The sequence below is a fragment of the Eubalaena glacialis genome, chromosome 7 (genome assembly GCF_028564815.1).
Source record: "Eubalaena glacialis isolate mEubGla1 chromosome 7, mEubGla1.1.hap2.+ XY, whole genome shotgun sequence".
In the NCBI taxonomy this organism is placed as follows: Eukaryota; Metazoa; Chordata; class Mammalia; order Artiodactyla; family Balaenidae; genus Eubalaena; species Eubalaena glacialis.
In genome coordinates, this window is record NC_083722.1 from 71,623,084 (window position 1) to 71,645,085 (window position 22,002).

The 22,002-nt window shown below is 41.6% G+C and overlaps 1 protein-coding gene across 1 annotated transcript in view; it reads right to left on the reverse strand.

Annotated features, from left to right (window-relative positions):
* Positions 1-1,549: 1,549 nt before the first annotated feature.
* Positions 1,550-22,002, reverse strand: part of LRRC2 (leucine rich repeat containing 2) — a 33,078-nt gene continuing 12,625 nt past the window's right edge. Inside the window, exons 3-9 of the mRNA XM_061195320.1 lie at positions 17,712-17,919; positions 12,665-12,821; positions 8,352-8,488; positions 6,609-6,754; positions 4,844-4,999; positions 3,901-4,037; positions 1,550-1,599 (exon numbers count right to left, since the gene is read on the reverse strand). Of these exons, the coding sequence (XP_061051303.1) occupies positions 1,550-1,599; positions 3,901-4,037; positions 4,844-4,999; positions 6,609-6,754; positions 8,352-8,488; positions 12,665-12,821; positions 17,712-17,919 (991 nt within the window). The remainder of the gene's footprint in view (positions 1,600-3,900; positions 4,038-4,843; positions 5,000-6,608; positions 6,755-8,351; positions 8,489-12,664; positions 12,822-17,711; positions 17,920-22,002) is intronic.

Genomic DNA, 22,002 nt, shown 5'->3' on the forward strand with positions numbered 1-22,002 from the left:
AGAACATTTCCTTCACTGCATAAAGTTCTACTGGACAGCACTGGGCTAGACCATATAGGAGTCGATTCATATATAAATATATGTGAAGATATGCATTTTTTCCATCTTAGTCACAAAAGCTACTTGTTTAAACTTAGCTTCAACACATTCACAATCCTGTTTATTTTAGCCCAAGATAATAGAATAAAAATAGATATTTGTACAATTTCTCCAAATCCTACAATGTGATATCAAAGTTCAAAGCCCTGTAATGAATACCTTCTTTGCCAATGTAAACCCAGTCTCCTGAGCTCCCTCTGGACCGCAGCGTCTTGGCCACAGGCAGAGTTCTCCTGTGGTACCTGCAGGGAAGCCTTGCTAGGGACTCCTCATCAGTGTGGACTAGTCATTCCTACTACTTATATGGCCACCTTGGAGGACAGGTCCCTGGAGGCAAGGCCTCTGCTCTGTGCTCTGGCAGGCTTCCCAGGACCCCCAAGGGGCCCACTCAAGGCAGGCTGACCATCCATGCAGGCCACGCAAGGCTTCCCAGGACCAGCCAGGCCCACTCAAGGCAGGCTGACCATCCATGCAGGCCACGCAAGGCTTCCCAGGACCAGCCAGGCCCACTCAAGGCAGGCTGACCATCCATGCAGGCCACACAAGGCTTCCCAGGACCCCCAAGGGGCCCACTCAAGGCAGGCTGACCACCCATGCAGGCCACGCAAGGCTTCCCATGACCAGCCAGGCCCACTCAAGGCAGGCTGACCATCCATGCAGGCCACGCAAGGCCTCCCAGGACCCCCAAAGGGCCCACTCAAGGCAGGCTGACCACCCATGCAGGCCACGCAAGGCTTCCCAGGACCAGCCAGGCCCACTCAAGGCAGGCTGACCATCCATGCAGGCCACGCAAGGCTTCCCAGGACCAGCCAGGCCCACACTTACTCCACTAGGGCCACCAGCACACCATCTAAGCCCCATGCCTGGACAGACAATCCAGCCCTTCTTTCTGCCTTCAAGGTCCAGATTATACCTAAAGTCTTTCCTAAAAGCCTACACTTGTAAGATATAACTTAAAACATGAAAATAGCCATTTGTATAAACCCAAGGAAAACTGTCCTCAGTAAAAGAAATAATGCATTAAAACTCTTTCAAAATAACAAAATAAAATAAAGTCTCATTGACTAGTCCAGTATAAATATTCTTCTCACCATCCTTTTCTCTCCAGATTCCTGAAAACAATGCAATCAACTTCAAAATTTGGTCTTTAAGTGATAATTTTTAAAAAATAACACATTTTCTAAAATATTAAATGTGCATTATTTGGAAACAAGTGTATGCAAATGAACCTTTAAATATCAATATATAAACCCATTTATCAATTCTCCAGTCCACAGAGAGAGGTACTCACATTTTGAAATTTGAAAATCATCTTTCCTAACAACTATGACCGTGGTTTCTAGACTTTGTCTTTAAGCACAAGCCATTATTCCTCTATGACATGACCCACAACAGGAAGATTTACAGCTCCACAGGTCAGGAAAATTCTGTAGTCTTCTGATGGATGGCATCAAAGCTGAAGGCTGAAAGATACTTTAGTGGTGTAGCTGGGAACAGATTCTGTAACAAAAAGAAAATATATACTCAACCATTCCCCATTTTATTATGAAGTGTAACTATGTCAAAACACAAATTATTGCCACTTCATACTTCAAGTATAGAGATAAATGCATTTATTACCACTAAGTCAACCACTGCAAATGTATAGTCTGGCGTTAGAGATATTTAGATCTAAGAAGAATACATTATTATTAACTCTCATTCTTTTGCAATCTTCCCAACCAACTCACACAGCTACATCAACATCTTGGAAACTGTATGATCCTAAAATAATAAAAGTTGACAAAACAGAAACAGATGGCCAAGGATTTGGGACTGGGGATGCCAGGTGGAAGGGAATACAGTTTACAAGAGAAGTTTGGGCTATTCCTAAATGAAGCACCATCTTATTAATAACCCTTTTATCATTCTTACTCTTCCCACTGGTTACTCCCCACTCTCTCTCTCTCTCTTCACAGCCAATTTTTGTCAAAGGATGGTCTATACCAATGGTTCTCAAGGTGTGTTTCTCAGACACAAGGCATCAGTATCACCTGGGAACTTGTTAGAAATGTACTTTCTCAGGCCCCACCCCAGACCTGATGACTCAAAAACTCTGAGAGTGGGGCCTGCAGCTGATGCTTATGTTCACTAAAGTGTGAGAACCAGCGAGGGGCTTCACTTCCTCATCATTCTTGAATCACATCAGGTTGGACATCCATGTAGACTCACTAAATCTACTTTTGTTCCTTAGAGTGATGAACTCTCTAACTCAGACGTTAGTCTTATGGGGAAGGAGGAAAAAGAGAGACGACAACATGATGAAGAAAAAAGAAACAAACTTAAAAAAATTCAAAGCATATGTCCAGCATAGGTTGAACTATTAAGAAATCACTGTTTTCGTAGGTCAAAACCAGCTGAATATTGGCAATATCATTTAGTTCAGCCTACTATGAATGTGTGAAGGATAGAATTATGATAATTATTTAGAAATAAATGAATGGAATCAAAATCTATCATCACTAAAGTTAACTTTGAAAATCAAATTATTTTATTGCTGGCCACATAGATCGAAAGATTAATACTTATTTTCTCTAATTTGTTCTTGCATTTTTACATAATAGCACTATAATACAATTATGAAGAAATGAATAAAATACAAGAAGGTTTTTCACAAGAGGAAAGTTATATGACCCAAAGATAAATTTTGATAAATAAATGGTTCTGTTATTTCAGTTTCATGTTTAACATAAATTTCTAATTTATTTCATAATATTTCAGCATTCAAGATTAGGGATGGACAAACAGATTAGAGGTAACTGTATAGAAATTTTCTTAATCTAATTGAAAAACTTTTAATTTGCCAATAAATGGTATTTTTCATTAATGTCATGAGACAGCTGAGTATCTGAATGTGACTCATCATCTTCGGACACCTACTAAGGAGGGAGGAATAAGCTCACATGCATGTTTTCTGAGCATGACTGATGGAACCTGCCCCCAGGTGCTTGTCTTCAAAGTTTTGGGGGCCAGGGCTACCTCCTCCCTAAACCCACATGCATGACATCTTTCTTTCAGGTCTGCACCCAGCTTATCAGAAAAAGAGACCTGAAAAATTAAGGGGTAACTTGCAGGCATCCACACCCAGAAAAGAGGTGGGGATTAGAAGAACAAAGGTTGATTTATGCCTTTTCCTGTGTCTAGATGTGACAGAAGGAAGGGGTTCTAAGGCTTCTGAAACACTTCGGAAATAGCCACTGGGGAAAACACTTCTGCCCTTTCCTGAGGTACTGTGACCGCCCTGTTTCTCTGTATCTTCACCACCCTATGGGAAACCAAAACTAAATGCATCTACTTACTAATCTGCCATCTTGTTTTTTCCTTTTGTGATTTTTACATAGGTGTACCTTGATTTATACGAGATGACTTTTTTTAAAGTTGAATTTAAATGGGTTTTGACATGGAATCTTTTCCCATTAACTAGAATACTGTTTTATTAATATCATTTCATTGAAAAGCCATGTAAAGTTAGTAACACAATCTTCACATTTTAAGTGCTTGTTTCCCAGCCTCTGTCACATGGTTGTAGATGTATTAAGCATGCTAATGCACTAGGAAAATTTCATTATTTAAGGAAAGGCAATGTATCTTTTTTTTTTTTTTGGTAAATAGAAAAATAATTTACAAATTATTTTTATTTATTGGTTACTGCCCCTAACCAATTAACTTTTTGTCAGATTGACTTATAGCAATAAATGTGTTGCATGAGTGAATGGAATACTATACACTCATTTTAAATAATTTTGAATATGAGTAACCTACCTCTTTCTTTAAGATCTTCAATATAGGCTTTCATAAATTCTTTATCAAAATGTTGGCGATCTTGTTCACTTTCCATCGTTTCATTACCATCTTGACACTGGGTATTCTCAATAGGATTGTCCATAAGACTTACAAATCTATTCAAGAGAGTATGGAAAATATCACATTTTCACCTATGTATTTGTATTGTGCAAAAATCCTCTCAGAAGAAGTCAACTTTTGTGGCATTAAATCCCGAGTTCTCACTTCTTCTTAGAAGTCACAGCTAACCACATAATATGTGTCACCGGTGGAATTCTACTGTGCAATAATCCAACAGGATTATGGAGTCAGTTTACAGCACAGACTGTACAGAGGCTTAATGGGGAAATGACAGTTACTTAGCCACAGACAGAGGACAGTGGGCAGGAAGCCATGAGGTGAACAATAACATTTAGTCTCCCCATCATATATGATGTCTTACTATTTTTGTTTGATATTACTCCCAATTAGTGACATCAAACTCTAAAATGATGTGGCTACATTGAAAAGGACTCATAAAATCCCCACCAAGGAGGTATTTAAAAGATGGACTACTGCAACAAAAAAAGAAGCTAAAGGAGACATTCCAAAATGGCATTTGATCTAATTTCTTCACAATTTTGAAAGATTCAATAGCCACTGACCCATCCAGGCCAGCGGTGATGGGAGTGCTGCGTATCTGACCAGGGAGCCCTGGTGCCTTCAACCAGCAGGTAGCATTTGTCCAGAAATCCTCTGAGCTCTACCTCCCCATGCCATTGGCCAAAAACTTTAAAATCCTGTAAGAAGGCACCAGAACCTCTTGTTCTCAGAGTACGAGAACCATCTAATCTGGTTCCTGACACGGGCACCCAGGCTCCAGGTGTTTCTTGCTCTTCCCTTGTGTCTGAATGGGTCTCTACTGGGCTCTCTGTCTACTCACTTTAAAGGTGTGGATGAGTCACAAAGGGCTGTCGGGAGCTCCACCAAGTGGTCCCCGCTGACGACTAACAAGGTGAGCTTCTTTAAGTTAAGCAAGGCAAAGGGAAGATAGGTCAGCTTGTTCTTATACAGGAGCAAGGTCTGCAGTTCTTGTAGCCTAAGAAGATGTAAAAGGGATTAGAACACAAGGACTTAGCCTCATAGCAAGAAAACCAAAGTGAATTATAAATAAATTCTAGTAGGAAATCCCTAGTGAGTTTATTTTTTTAAGTGACTCATAAGAATAAACTGACTTTACAATTTAAATAAATAAAGTCATGCCGGGTGACATGATTTGGGTTTCTTTTTTAAGTTTTTACTGACTTAATTGACAGTTGAAGGCAGAGATATAGCAGCAGGATAAGTAAATTACACAATATACAGTAGGTCAAGATGGAATTTAAAAAATCAATATATTCAAGTGTCTACTGCATTCCCAAGTGTTAACAGGTCATGGGAAAGAAATCATATTAGAGTTGGAGTGAGAATAAACAAATTTTGGCAACATATTTCCTTTTGTATGTCTTGAAAACACAGTTACTCTTCTCTCTTCATATTTTAACTTTAAAACAGGAATAAACCTGCAGAGTGAAAAGGAAATGAGAAAAATATGCTCCAAATATGTTTTACTCTGTTTTCCATTTTGCTCTAACTCAGTGCCTCCCTCTCTAGTTTTTTCTTTCATTCATTTGCAAAATTTTGACTGATCCCACAAAATATTTCACAAAGTTCCCCTTGTGTTTCAAACTAAAACAATTCCCACTTAGCCTCATAAACCAGGAAGCATCCATACACATCATATGTACCAGGAGTAAAGAAAGGTCATATGGGACCAAGCCATTTTCAGTTCCTATGTCCCAATAGCTTACTTATGCTACTTTATAACGAAGACTGTGGATTCCAGGAGGCCAGAGAATTTGTTTCATTTACCACCTTGAACCCAGCCCACTCTCTGGGCCTGCCTAGTAATATTGGTAGAATGAATGAATGAAGGAATCTTACATGATTTAGTATAATAGTTACTTTTTAAACAAGAAATAGCTGTAAGGATATAATTTGAAGACATTACTAAGTATATCAATCAAAGCAGTAAATGAAACTTATAAAAATTATCCTGATATCCCAAATAGAATAATATGTTTTGATTCCGTACATAATAAATTTACTTTTCTACTTCTGGGGAGGAAAGGAAAGTTAATGGTTCCATTCTATTGAGAACTAAAGTAAATTAAAGATGTGTTCAAACTATATATATACATATATATATATATATATACACACACACATACGTATACACACACACATATACATGTGTGTGTATATATATATATATATACATATATATATATGTATATACAGTTGACCCTTGAACAACACAGGTCTGAACTGTGCGGGTCCACCCATATGCAGATATGTTTCAGTAGTAAACATTACAGTACTGCATGGGTCCATGGTTGGTTGAATTCACAGATGCAGAGGAACCCCAGGTACGGAGGCTGACTAGAAATTACATGCAGGTTAACCACCTCGTTGTTCAAGGGTCAACTGTACATGTATATGTATGGTGCAGACTGGGAATTGTCTTATTCTATAAAGAATCAAACTGATTTCCTGGAAACAAGAAACTCTGGAAAATCAGTTGATCTCAGAGAACATTCACGTGTTATGCATGTTTAAAATGTTAGTGACTAATTCATATACCTCACCTTCAGAATGCAAGTAGCTACCTGTCTATGTCTTGTGGCAGGTCATTCAGGTTATTGTTGCTGATATCCAACCACTGCAAATTAGACATCCGCAGGACACAGATCGGGACACTGGAAAACTTGTTTGCTGAGATATCTATGAATGAAACTTGCTTCAAATTACTTAACTAGGAAGGAATAACAAAATATTCTAATTACTTTTTAAGAGTGGGAATTAAGTTCAACTAATAATTTTGAGATTGATGTCTCTTCTCAAAGGCATTTCTATGAACATATGCAAACCAGGTCAATATAGTATGTATGTTGAGCATCTACTAGGTGTCATTCACTGTGCTACACGCTGGGGGTGCTAGGATGAAAAGCACACAGTGGCTGCCCTTGAGGAGTTTATACTTTCATAAACCAGCAATGAAATTTTATGTAGTAAGAACTAGTGTGAAGTTTCCAATTTGCAATGTTCAGTAACACAAAGAAAGAAGTGGTTAATCTGCCCAGCATCACAGTGAGGTGAGGGTCAGGGGTCAGGAAAGATTTCACAGAGAATGGAGTACTTGAATTGGGTCCTGAGGTTCCCTGACAGATGGAAATGTAGGGGAGGAAACTCCAGGTGGGGAACAGCATGTGCAAAGTCAGAGAAGACAGAAAGTGCAAGCCTCAAAGAGTAGGATGACCTGGGGAAGACTGTCTTAACGGGTTTTGGCAAATCTTCAGAAGACTCACATGTTAACTGGTAAAGTGATGTGGCAAATGATCAGAAATCTCCCCTGTTACTCTGAAGGGCGTGCCCAACAGGACTTACTCATGGAGTGGACATGGGGCATGGGAGCAAGAGAGGTCAAAGGTGAGTTGGCTTGCTTCCAGCCTGCACATCTGAGAGAGGACTGGGCCTCTCTCTCAGATGGGGAGGACTGGGGAACGAACAGCTTGTGTGGGGAATCCTGCGCCCTGGCTGTGCACCCTCACCGGGACCACTGCCCAGCATTTCCTGGGTGACATGGGTGCTAAGAGCGGAAGTGGCCTCTTCCTCCCACCCGGAAGTTTTCAGGAAAGGAGAAGAATACGCCTTCTAGGACTAGATAGAATCAGTGGCCATGGCCTTGTCAGAGCCTCACCAGCGATACTATTTTTAGCCTATTCGCTACCAGCAGAATTTGTGAGATCTCTCTCTCTCTTCAAGCACAAGAACCTTGTTGAGTTTTATCTGGCAATAAAAACTGTTCACTTTCATATGTTCTGTTTTATCAGAAAAAATAATTTAAAAGCATTTCCCCAATGAATACAGACAAAAAGAAACTAATGGATATTTTTAAATTAATGGACTTCTCAAATCCTATCTGTAGAACTGCTTTAGTTATCTGTAAGTTTTGTTACGAGTATATACATTTTAAAATTTTATCCCCTTTATTTATTTCCAACTGTTTTCAATTGATTCCTCCATTATGGATAAATAAATCAGGATCTGCATTACAGACAACAGGCATCATATATTAAATAGGCATTAAATAAAAATATATTGCATGAAAATAGGATTTTTTGCCTAGTTTTCCTTTGATAGCTTTTTTGAACTTAAATTCAGGTTGTGGCCGAGTGTAAGAACATTTTTAAAGACTTGATAATAGCTGGTTTAGGGTGATTAAAATGTCCGGAAAAGTGATATACATAAAAATGAATTTCATCTTTTAAAATTCTTCCCCATGTTACAGACCATTCCATGTCATAAACCAAATAAAAGTAAATCATAGTACAAACATGTTTCTTTCTTACTTCAAAGGGGAGCTCAGTTAATTCTAGATTTCCAAAACAATCCAGTTTCTCTAGATTTTCACAGTCTCCCAGTTCTGGAGGAATGCTCTTCAGACGGTTGAAACGCACATTGAGTTCCTTCAGGTTCTTCAAACGACCTGTCATCAGAAAAAAACAACATGCATGGTGTAGGTCCATTAAGGTCTTTTAAGGACAAAAAGCAAAAGGAAGATGTAAAACATTTGTATAAATGATGGTGGGAAACGCATTAAACATAATTCTGTGTTTGTTTTTTAAGCACTCTGATTGAATGTCTGCTCATCTTTTATCCTGAGCATTTTGGTCCTTGATCAGAGCATTTTTTGCTTATTCTTTATCTGTTTAACCCTTTGTGAAACTACAGGCTAGGTGAGTGTGGGGGATTTGTCCCCTATGTAGACTGGGTCAGGGCCCAGCACCCACAGAGCGCAAACCCCTTTGAAATCACATGATGAAGGAAGTAACAGGCAATGGCTTTGAAATGGTCCAGTTCCTAGGAAGCACAGTGACCAGCTATGGCCTATCGGTGGACTCTAATGGGAAGTGAGCTAGGTACTGAAATACACACAAAGCTCTATGTATGTGCTAAATGACTCAAACAAGGAGTCATTGTTTATAGGCTGCATGTAATTCATTTATCTTTGGCTTCAGATTTGCATTTACTAATTATGATGTATCGTGCTTCCTAAAGAATATGCTTTAAAAAAGCCTAAGTCCATTTCACAGGCAGGAAGCGAACATACTAAGAATATCAGGCAATAACTGGATTGATGGAGAAACACTGAATCCCAATTCTGTCTTGATTGAATAAATACATGACCAATTCCAAACCAGAAACTAGCACAAGAGTAAATATATTTAATATTCCAAAAATCATGTCACGCATGTTCTAAGGCATTGAATACCTTAACATTCTTAACCTAATTTTAAAAATTAGAAAACCAAAATTATTGTTTCCTTTTGCAGAGCAGGCACTCAAAATACAAATTTCCTGCCATTTTATAAATGAGAAAGGAAAACATACAAAGACAGTATATTGGAGGCAGGGCCACTTCTGAGTCAACTTTGGTGGTCTCACTGTTAGAAGATAATGGTGATGCTGTGGAAATCAGTGGCCCCTCTAACTTACCCACCTGGTATACACTGCAACCTTACAGTCAGCTATTGGTGTCAAAATAGCAGGATGGATATGGGGGCTAATAAAAAATAAGGAAAGACTGCTTTTCTGGGGAGGACTGGAGAGCATGTGATCAGACTAATGATGGCCACAGCCCCAGCTTCTGTAAGACAGTGTATTGCACACTCCTTCTTTAAATAAGGAAAGTAGAAGATTGGCATAGATGGTGTGAATGTTCTAAGCTGTCTAGTTTCCAGACACAGGAGAGTAAACTTATCTTTTAAAGAGTTACCTGATCTGGTTGATGGAGGCATTTGCATTAGGGACACATTTATACCAACTGTACATGCATTTGTTTATCATGAGGGGATGCAAAGAGAAGATGAGGTAACTGGAGAGAAAGCTGTATATGAGCTCCTTCTAGCTAGCTCAAAGAAAAAGTAACTTTCCTAGCTCAAAGGAAAAGCAATAGCTTTAGAAAGTCTGTCTCAAATATAACATTTTAATAATGTATAGACACTAAGAAATTGTATATGTTTGCATTCAAATTGTTGTTCTCCATGCCACTTATTTCCACAATGCCTGATCTCATTATAGAAACACTACTTTTTCTTTCTCAACATCCTGGTAAGAACTTGGCATTATTCATTTGAGATGGGCTCAATTGCCTCCATCAGACGTGGTGAACAGCATTATCTTCAAGCACCATGAGCTTGAGGTTCTGGAAAAAACAGTTTTTCGGTGTGACAAGGGTCCCACATCACAAAAACTAAAATAAAACTTTTAAGGCACTGCTATGGTCTGAGAATTCGTATGTTGAAATCCTAATGCCCAAAGGTGATGTTGTTAGTAGGTGGGGTCTCTGGGAGGTAATCAGGTTTGGATACAGTCATGAGGGTGGAGTCCCCACGATGGGATTCATGCTCTTGTAAAAAGATCCCACAGAGCTCCCTGGCCCCTTCCACCATGTGAGGATTCACCGAGAAGTCTGCACCCCAGAAAAAGGCCCTCAGCCCACCATGCTGGCACCCTGATCTCGGACTCCAGAACTGCGAGCAATAAATTTATTTTGTTTATGAACCACCCAGTCTGTGGTATTTCTTTTTATAGCAGACTGATCAGACTAAGACAGGTGTCATAGCTCCAGCACGTTATATTTCTAAATAGCTAATGAGTCCATCCCTTCCTAGAATGTTCCAGGATCTTTTCCAACTGAAATGAAATCTCCCTACTTATAGCCCATTCTCCCAGGGCCCTCAGACTTAATTTCCAGTGAGGGGAATATAACCCAACTGAGGCACAATTTGTTGTCCAGAGGCTTCTTGTTTCTAGAGCCCAAGGAATACCTTAAGGAATTTACATACTTTAAATTATTTGAGTAAACATTATTAAATGATTTCAATAATTAGCTATTTTAAACCCATTTAATGATACTTTCTCAGGAGTTCCACAAAGGAGTTAAGAGGACCACCCACTGCCATGCTTAATTCCTTGATGTCAAATGTCAGAAATAATTGTCCTGATAATGAGAAAAAGAACACCCCATTTGGTGACCACTTTCCCCGCACCCCCTCTGCTCAGCCAATGCTCAGTAGTTCTCTAAGACAGCACTGTAAGAGATCCAACTCTACCTCCTTTACAAAATACAGCCATTCAACAGAAAAGAGCTCAAAACTCTTCATTCCCATGGTCCTCTTTCTTGACTATCTCATCCTATAGCTGAGTTTTTTTAAAGTATTTGCCCAAGTTACTCAAAGTCAGACTAGAATCGTACCTTCAGAATCTCAGACCTAGTATCCAATTACTTAGTTTAAATTTAAAATATTTGAAGAACAAGTTAAATAAATCATGCCATAATCATCACTTAGCCATCACTTAGGGAGAATGATGAAAGTTTGGATATTCTAATATTGAAAAATAACATTTATGTAAAGACAACAATAGAGTGGTGGTGGGATGAATTGGGAGATTGGGATTGACATATATACACTCATATGTATAAAATAGATAACTAATAAGAACCTGCTGTATAAACAAATAAATTAAGTAAAATTTTTTAAAAACTTAAGAAATAGACAATGTTGATGATGATGATGACGGAGGTGGCTAGCAAATGTTGTGGGTTTATCTGTTCTAAATGCTTTCTTTGTATTAACTATTTAATCCTTACAATAACCTTGTGAAGTAGGTACGATTATTATCCCCATTTTACAGATAGGGAGACTGAAAACCAGTGAGTGACCTGCCTAAGGTGACCTGCCAGTAAGTGAAAGACCCAGGCAGCCTGACCCTAGAGTCCACCCCCACCTTCATGGTATGATAAGGGGAAACAAGGCTTAGGCTGAAGAACATGCTGTAAGCCCTCGTATGTAAATATGTTTAGCGTGCATATATTTTAGCATATGTGTATATAAATATTTTTAACATGCATATATATTTTAACACATATTTATAAATAGACATGGCTACAATGTAGATATCTAGAAGAACATGGGTTGTGGGTACAATTTTGATACCCAGGAAACTGTTAACAATCCTTACTGAGAGAGTTGACTTTACATTTTATTCCTTTCTAGAATGTTTAATTATTTTGCCCTGCTCATGACTGAGGTTTATGGGGATGATATGTCTCCAAGAAGACTTGAGTGTCTTAGAAGAATCATAACAACTATATGCCCAGCACAACTATGTGCCTCACACACAAGACAAAGAGAAACAGTGATGATGATCTCTGTGGACTTCACTTACGGTAAAGCAAGTGAACAACAAAATGATTGAAAATAATAGAACCTTGATCAAATTAATACAATAAGCTAAACTAAACTTATCAATGGACTAATATGTGGGAACAATATACTGTGTCTCATGTTTACAATAAATATATTATTCCATGTTTGCATTTCTAAAACTAAAAGGAAGAAAAAACAAAAAGTTTCTAAACACAGCACTGCTCACTCATGAGACTTGTTTCTGAGAAACTGGCAGATGTCAGTACTGCTGAGTTACATAGGTGAGACCCTGGCATCAACATCCAGAGGGGACGCCACGAACCAGCAGCTCTGGGAACACCCAAAATAGCCTGGCCCAGCAACTTCCTGGGGCAGCAGGAGGAGGAAGAGTTCTCAGTATTGCCTGCTTCCCAGACAAGGGGCCTGAAGGCTCCAGCTAAGCAACATACCAATTTCAGCTGGAAGACAGGAGATTTGGTTTTTTGGCAGATCCAGAATCCTCATGGCTTGAAACAGCTCGATATACTTAGGAATGATCTGAATCAGGGTATTGCTTATGTGCCATTCTTTCAGGTGCGTCTGCTCCTTCAAGGAATCTGGGAGCTCCTGGAATAGAATGGATCCCATCGATCAGAACTAGCTCCTCCGTATGTTGCAGTTCAGAGGCAGAGCACACAAAGCCAAGGAAAATGTGCATTTATTTCAAAAACAAGAGGGGAGAGAGCATGGATGAGAGCTTAACTGCCAGCTCTATAGCCATTCCAAAAAGAAAGCAAGATGCTGCCAATGTCATTAATTTCATACTAGCAGATTAGCCAAATTTCAAAAGGCCCATGAATTCATGATTCTATTAAAGTCAAATGCCGAGTGAATACTGACAACCAGGCTCCCATCCAAAGCCACACATGTATTATTTATTTACAACATATGGATTTAACATTTTCTAAAAATAAAATCTGGCCATGTCTTAGATTTTAAAATGTGTGCTGCATTTCCCTTCCTCTGTACTAATCGCTTTTTTTTTTTTCAGCAGACATCTTTTTTTTAATTGAAGTATAGTTAATCTACAATGTTGTGTTAGTTTCAGATGTATGGCAAAGTGATTCAGTTATACATATATACACAAAAGAATATATATATATTCTTTTTCATATTCCTTTCCATTATAGTTTATTATAAGATATTTAATATAGTTCCCTGTGCTATACAGTAGGACCTTGTTGTTTATCTATTTTATTTATAGTAGTTTGTATCCAGCAGACATCTTTTGAGCCATGATATGTCCAGGCAGACATCATGTTTGGCACTAGAGATACAAGAAGGAATCAGGCAGCTCTGAAACTAATCGCTTTTTAAAATATTTGATCAACACCTAACACTTGCTATGCCAAATTTCTAAATGTTTTTATGAGTCTTTAACAGGGAAAGAGCCCAGAAGGACAGTGTGGAGACCTGGATGCCGAGCCATGTTCTAGGGGCACCCCCTCCCTGGGCCCTCACTTCTGAAGTGACAGAGAGGGACTCGGCCGTATCCAGGGCCTCCCCTGGATCTAGTGTTCTGGGATAAAATTGTAAAGGTGTCGAGAAGTGCTTAAGGTTTTAGAGGGGGCTATTTGTCCAGTTGAAGAAATTCAGTTCACAGGATTACGAGCCCCCACTGCACTGAGGTGTGCTGAGCACTGAGGGACATGCATGTCCCCTGACCTCATGGAGCTGACCACAGCACATCATCAGCAAAGCTGGGCAGGAATGTACAGGGGAGAAGTCGGGTGGGGTGGAGGTAGCAATCAGAAGGTCCACAGTGACTCTTGCTTGGTACCTGGTGCTTGTAATGGGCTTTATGATCATTGCTATTGGATATGTGGATTAAGCTTTTAACTTGCAAAAGTACTTTCACCTTAAATATGCTTTCACGTAACAGTACCATAAGATAGGCAGAGTGGGCATGATTAAGGCCCACTTAAAAGAGGGACACTGAAACCCAAAGGCATTTAAATGGGTCACTTAGAGTAAGGACAGGCTACATAGTTTCAGGAACTAGTACAAAATGAAAATGCAGGCCCCTTCTAAAAATTAAGAATTTCAAGATGGTGACAGCAGAGCATTAAATCAAGCACAGGGCCCCTCCCAGCATAGGGCCCTGCGTGACTGCCCCCAGCACCCAGGCCTGGCAAACCCATCTCGGCACCTCCTGATCCTGATCTGAATGCAAGCCACACCAGATCAGATGGTTTCCTCCTGCCGCTGAGACAAGATGACGAGCTGGGGCATCAGGGAGCTGACCCTAGGTAATAAAAACACTCTCTCTTTTGAAGCTTCAATTATCAAGTGTCTCATAAATAACTTCTCTCATATTCCTCTTCCAATAATGGCACACTTGGAAAGGTTATTATGCCTTCTAAAATTATATCCATAACTATTTTTAATAACATGGGAAAATCTTAAGATAGCGTGTTAAATAAAAATAAAAGGAACAGGGTAAAGATGGCAGATTGAACACAACACATACACTTTTGCTCCTCTCTAAAATTCCATGAAAGATGACAGTAAAGGAATTATTTTTTGAAGATATAAACCTTACAGAGGGCAAAGAGAAGGAGAAGGGAGGCAGCAGCAGGAGAATGTTGGTAGCTGGAAAACTGGAAGATGGTAACCCACCTCCCTTGATCTGCTCAGTCGTAGACCAGCAGCAGCAGGAACAATGAGACACAACCTGAACTTCTCACCAGAGGCCCCCGAGGCTCAGGAAGTGGAAGAGCTGGGCATGTCTGGAGGTGAGAGTGGAAGGCAGGGCTAAAAGAAGGAGGTCAAATTCAAAGTCTAGGACCAGATCTCTGCCCCCGCCCATCATGTCACAGAACTACTGCCCCTGTAGAAGACTGAGGCTTATCCACTGGAGGCATTAAACAGAGTGTCTGGATTGGGGACCATCAGGTACATCTAGGGAGGGAGGCAGCAACCACAGGATGAGTGATGGATGCTGAGACTTCCCCACCCAGCCCTCCTCTCTGTCCAGAGCACTGGCTGCCGGGCCTGTCCCTGCCTGCAGGATGTGAGAGGATCCTCTCTGTGGGCACCCACCAGCTGCAGACAAATCATAAATATGCACTCCTGGGGCAGGGTGTGGGGGGAACGTGCTGGAGACATGGGGCTCTATAGCAACGCCCTCCAAAAACGAAGCCCTTACCTGACACACACTTGGAGCTTCCAGTTTCTCAGTGCTCCCGACACCCCGTGTCTCCAGACCTCCCAGAGAGCCCCAACATGCCAGACCAACACAAACACCCCAAAAGAAAAAGGAGACTCTGAAAGATGGAAACTTCCTCCAAAAAAAGCTATCAATCCCAAGATAAGTAAGAACAGCCCCCATGAAATGAAAACAGGACAAAATTTTTAAAGGAAAATTTAAGACTCATCCATAAAAGTAGAAATGTAAAGCCACATTACAGGACTCATTCATTCACAAAACAAACAGACAGCTCTTGGAAATTAAAAACTTGACAGTAGAAGTGAAATTTTCTATTGAAAAGTTGTTCAGTAAAATTAGAGAAATCTCCCTGAAAGAGCAGAGCCCAGGGCCTGGGGGCTTCCAGCTCACAAAGAATGCCTGACTCCCAACACTCCCATCCTAATCGGGTACCCAAGTCATAGGTCACAGCCCCACAGCCGCTCCAGGGAACCCCAGGGGAGCTCTCCCCACCCAGTTCCCAAGGCCCCAGAAGCTCCACCGCCCTGTCCACCTCTTGCTGACCTCCTGCAGGGGCCAGACCTGCTGCCTGGTGCGATGTTAGAGGCCAGAACTCCCTCGCTGCCGTGAGCACTCTAAGACAGTGAACATCCTTTAATGGAGCTTTTCACTCCTTAAGTAGAGGCAAGACTGAAACACAAATCTCTCTGGGGAAGAAAAACAGCAACTGAAATTCATACTAATGAATGCCTGAGGCCCCAGAGTCTTGCCTTCGGTGGGTACCCATGAGGATAGGGTACCAGCTCAGGGAACCAAATGCAGGGGACAAGAAGGCTGTAAGTAATGAAGCCAACATCCACATAGTTCACCCTGGGGTCTCCCTAGCCTGCTGACTCATAACCCTCTTCCTATCCCCCGACCACACTAGGCACTCACTAAATGCCCTTTAAAGTGGTTTTCCAAAGGTGCTGTGAGCCGAGAGAACTCAACAGTTTCCCAAGCGGGCTGGGACCGTGTTTGACCATGGCACACGAGAATGATTTACCAGTGGTATTTAATTAGAAATCCAGACAGGCCCTCCTTCTTGCCCCAGAAAAGGCAGTATCCATGTATCCACTGATCTCAATGATGCGGATGCAGGAGAAAGACCACCAAAGAGGTTTCAGTCATAGTCTCTCCCAGTTTTATAGGGCTGTGTCGCTAACAAGACAGTGTCACAGAATATCTGCTCGTTTAATCCTCACAACAGCCTTCAGAGGGGGTCAAGGCAAGCATTAGCACCACTGAACAGAGAAGGAGATAAAATGTATACAAATGGAGCAAACAGCCTCAGGTCACACGGCCAATAAAGGGCCACCCAAATTATATGGTCTCCCAGTCCAGAGTCCTTTCAGCCACAAAATGGTGGGATAAAAAGAGATGGAGGGCAGGTCCCAGACAACTCTGTCCCACTGAAGGGAAGATAGCCCGAGCTCATTCGTGCCGCCACTCAGCGCACACATACCACGTGCTGCTTCAACCAAGAAACATCAGAGCACAGGCAGCCCTGAGATGCCTCTCCAAGCCAGCAGCAACGTGGGGGAGTGGGAGCACGAAGCACCTGTACACACCTGAGGAAAGAAAGAGGGGACATCTTTGTCCTGGCCTCAGAAACTGAGAGGAAAACTGGCTAAAGGGTCTGCAAAATTCCTTTGCGGCTCTACACTCTGTGACAAGTCAGCAAAGTCACCGCCCACAGAGGGGTGTTAGGCAAGTCAAGCGCTCAGAGCATTTAAAAAAAAAAAAAAAAAAAAAAGGCAAGGAGTTATTTTTAATGGGTGGGGAGGGGTGGCGAGGAGGCGGCAGAATCGAGCGGTTTTTTTTTTGTTTTTTTTGTTTTTTGGCTGCACCCCGCGGCTTGGCGGAATCTTAGCTCCCCAACCAGGGATTGAACCCGCATCTTCGGTAATGGACGCGCGGAGTCCCAACCCCTGGACTGCCAGGGAATTCTCAGAATCAAGCATTGTAAAGGCTGTGCCATCCTGAGGAGCCGCTGGGGTCCCAGTCCCTCGCAGCGTCGTCGTAAAGATCCAAAGGCATCCCACTGCTCTTTTCAAGACTGCACAGTCTTTCACCGCGGAAAAGACGCGAGAACCCGGTTCAGAGCCGGCAATGGCTCCTCCGCATCCAGGGGAAAGCTCTCTAAAGACAACAGCAACAGCGCGCACTGGGCCAGGGTCAACGGCCTGAGCTCAGCCTAGCAGCAGACGTCGGCCGCAGCGCTGCAAAGAGCCTCGGCGTGCTGTAGGGACCGAAACGCATGGACTCACCTTCCAGTGCTCCCCCGTAAGTTCAAACACAAACTCACTGCTCCGTTTGTCTCTCTCCTTGGAAATTGCACTCTGCTTTGCGAGGGAGTTCCTTTCAATCTTGTCCAGAAGCCTCACGCTGGTGTCTATGAAGCCATTCTTGCAGTACGCAGCCTGGGGGATGCCCTTCCTTCTGCACTCGGCCACGAAGCTCCACTCCTCCTTTATCCTAAAACGAGCAGCAGAGGTCTCGGTTATCTCCTGGGGAATCGCCATCACCTGCCTGGAGAAGTCAGGCGGGCCACCTGGGCGCAAGCGCAGTCCTTCTCATCACCTGCAGTTTCCCAGCAGGAGACAAGCCCTCCCCTCCACTTCCGCCCCCTCTCCCGCCCCTCCTTTCTTGTTTCCTCTGCTGTGGTGGATATGGGGTGCGGGGGAATCTTAAACCCTCAGAGTTGTAAAGTATTAGCAAATCTGACTTTAAAACTAGAGGAGGTGAGTTAACATGGCTAAAATTTCTACCAAAATTACCTATGCCTTTGATTAATTACAATATCCCTTGATATTATGAGGTGACACCCAAATTTTTTAAAAATGCAAGGCCATAGGAATCTGATGATCTTTCAGGAGCATATGGATAGAAATATACAGGCAGCCCCAGTTTATAAAATTCGACTTTAGAAGGTCATCCATCACCCACTTTGGGAAACTTCACTCCTGCAGATGAACCTGTTATTCATAAACTCCAGTTCCAATCTGACACTGGAGCTGGCCCAGGACTCCTCAGCCTCCCCATCACTCCCAGCACCTTCTTGTTGCTACTTCTCTGACATATTATTTTATAGTTGTCTTATCCCCCCAGCTTGGTCATAAGCTCCATCATGATGGACCACGTCTTGCTGCCCTCCAGATGCTCACGCAGTCATTAGAACAGTGTTTTGCACCTGGGGGCCTTTCTCCATGTAGAGATTTGATATCTGCTTGGAGCCTTTAACAGGTTAACATTCTGTGTGGTACAAAAACAAGGTTTGTTGTGGTTTTCCTTCAAATCTATCACACAGAGACACTGTCTCAAAATAAGGTAGCCTGCCTTGGATAGGAACTTGGTGCATTCCACACTCAGGAAAGTATCTGGGCCCTACTCAGCCCAACTCAGGGACTTGGTGACAGGCAGGATCCCAAGCTTCTAAAAGAGGGCTCTTTTAGAAACAGGCTGCAGATGCAGCCCTGGTCTCTACAGGGCCTGAAGCAATACAAATGCTGAATAAAACAAAACAAAACAAAACAAAACAAAACAAAAAACCCTGTAGTAGAGGGTCAGTCCTAGTATGGAAACTCTCAGGTGGTACCTGAAGGAAAAGTGCACGAGAATCACAGTGGCTCTGTTGTCTCAGGAAAGCCCAGGAGCCAAGTGGTCAGGAAGGGCAGGAACAGAGGAAAGAGTCTGGGGCAGAAACATCTTTGAGGACTGGGCATGTGGAAAGTCCTGGCCTGGACTACCAGGCACTGTCAATTGTAAGAAGAAACGTAAGGCTGAAAAAAACAAGAGACTGGTGGATATCCTTTTTCTGGAATACTGGAGACTTGGTGGATTTTATCTGATCCTATAGGGGTATGCACCTTTGTCGTTGACTAAGCTATGTTACAACTCGGCAGAGATTGAAGTTAACTTGTAGAAAATTGATAGCAATACAAATCATTCTTGTCTCCAGACATTCTTGTCTCTTGGTGTTAAATACATCTATATGCTGATGACACGCAATTATATATCTCCAGCCAAGACGTCCTCAATGAATCCAGCCTCCTTGCCTCCCAGCATCTCCACCTGAATATCTAAAAGGCATCCCCCAAATTTACATGTTCCAACCCAAACTCCTGATCTTCACCTGCAAAACTTGCTTCTTCCTCCATCTTAGAAAAAGCCTGCCAGTTGCTCTGGTCAAAAACCTCAGGGTCATCTTTGACTCTGTGCTTTCTTTCATATCTCATGTCAAATCCATCAACAAATAGGGTCATTTCTACCAGAATCTGACCATTTCTCACCACCTTCACTGCTCCCATCCTGGTCCAAGTCACCAGCATCTTCATGTAGGCACCACTCTTGCCTCCCTACAGTCTAAACTCATCCAGCATTTTGAGTGAGCTTGTGACAGTGTCAGTCACACCATGTCATGCCTCTGCCCATACCTCTCATTGGTTTCTCATTTCACCCAATAAAAGCAAATGTCTCACTATGGCCTACAAGGCCCTACGGATCTGTGCACTCCCCCTTGCCTGTCTGACCTCATCCACTACTGCACCCTCACTTACTTTTTCTGGCCCAGTCACTCTAGCCTCCTGGTTCTTCCCTGAACCACCCAGGCAAACCCCTGCCTCAGGGTATTTGCACTCCAGGGTATCCGTCTACCTGGAGTTCTTGATCCCAGATTTCTGCAGGGCTGGTTCCCCAGGACTATGTGCAAATGTTTCCCCCTTAATCAGACTTTTTGCTATTCAGAAACCACTTCAGGTATCAGTGGAGTTTCGTGCTTGCCATTCATCTAGGAGAACAGGAGCACGTGAATAAAACTATCTTGCTGATGGCATTGGCTAGCACAGCTACTACCCTACCCAGGTCCTAGTCACAGGTTGCTGAGCTGGGGAAAAGCACTGGGTAATCAACTACCTGGGGCTTCAGGATCTACATATGAAGTCTACAAATAATGTAATAAAACAGATAAATTTTAAAATACCAGCACATGGAGAAATAGGAATTTAATACCAGGAGAAAGTGCTGGAAGAGTTAGAAGTGAGCTCCTCTGGGAAATACTAGCAGGGGCTTGGGGTGATTTGCTTTTCATTATTAGCTCTTCTGCGTAATTTAAATATTTTTAATACCATGTGATAAAAATAAGTTTAAATATCTACCTGTAGCTCTAGCTGTGACTGTAGCAGTCAGGGATACAGGGCAGACCCTAGATCCAAGACACTGATTGAAATAATAAAAGAAATCCTCCCAGAATTTTCACAACCAGCAGCACAGCCACAGCGAGTTCTTGTATTCAATGAGCACTTTTCAGATTAATGTCTCTAACTTTTCTTTCTTCATTTCTTAGACTGAACCTGAAGGTAGAGTCTGGCAAGGTAATGAAATGATACCGGTTAAGCCCTACCCGACACATCTTTCCTATATCACAAATTACAAATTGATGTAACTATTTCACATATCTTGGTACAGCCAACGTAAGTGGAGGGAAAAAGGAAATTAGATGCGCTACTTAAAAAATAGTTAAATACCAAATCTTTTTTGGATTTCTGTTTTAAATGCTTGATGTCTTAGTCCCTTTGAAACCTAGAGAAAGTCACAATGAGAATATAAACTATTTTTACAATTCCATTCTCTTCCTTGAGAGTAATTAACATAAATAAAATGTCATTGTCTTTATACTTTATCGCTCATATAATTGAATAATGGTCCCCTTAAGTCAATTTTAGTAGTATTTCAAATACAAGATAAACATACAAAACAATGCCATTAGAGCTCTATTAATTAAATCAGTAAGTGTGCAAATAAAATACTCTTTCCTTAGGAAATGAGCCCACAATCTTAGTCTAGATGGCAAATAGCCTCACTGGATGAAAAATTCCTGACTTAGAGCCTAACGAAAGCATCTCTATCTCTCCATCTAAATGATTGAGTTTCATTCAAGTAGAGTGATGTTCTCTACTCATAACTTTTAAGTGTTGGTATATACCTCATGGAACAAATACAGTATTACAAAATGAAATACCATGAAGTGAGGTAACAGAACAAGCTAAAGGGTTTTGCCTGGTTTAGTACATTTAAATTAACCAGATAACTGCCTTTTATACAAAGCAGTCATCAGTACATTAACTTTCAGGACTTCCCTGGTGGTCCAATGGTTAAGACTCTGTGCTCCCAATGCAGGGGGCCCAGGTTCGATCCCTGGTCAGGGAACTAGATCCCACATGCATGCTTCAACTAAGAGTTCACATGCCACAACTAAGGAGCCCACCTGCCACAACTAAGACCCGGTGCAACCGAATAAATAAATTAATTAAAAAAAAAAAAAATATATATATGTATATATTAACTTTCCCACAGGAAACAAATTTTGAGAAACTAAAGGGTAACCTTCAAATAGTCCTAACAACAACAGTATAAATCATATTATGAAACTTCAAAAATACCTGCCAGAAAAAGGTAAATTCACTACATTCATTTTTGCAGGTCCTGGGAAATTAATGCTTCTTCCTGAACATCACATTCCTCCAGCCACCCTCCCAGTTCCTCCTCACCACCCAGCCAATT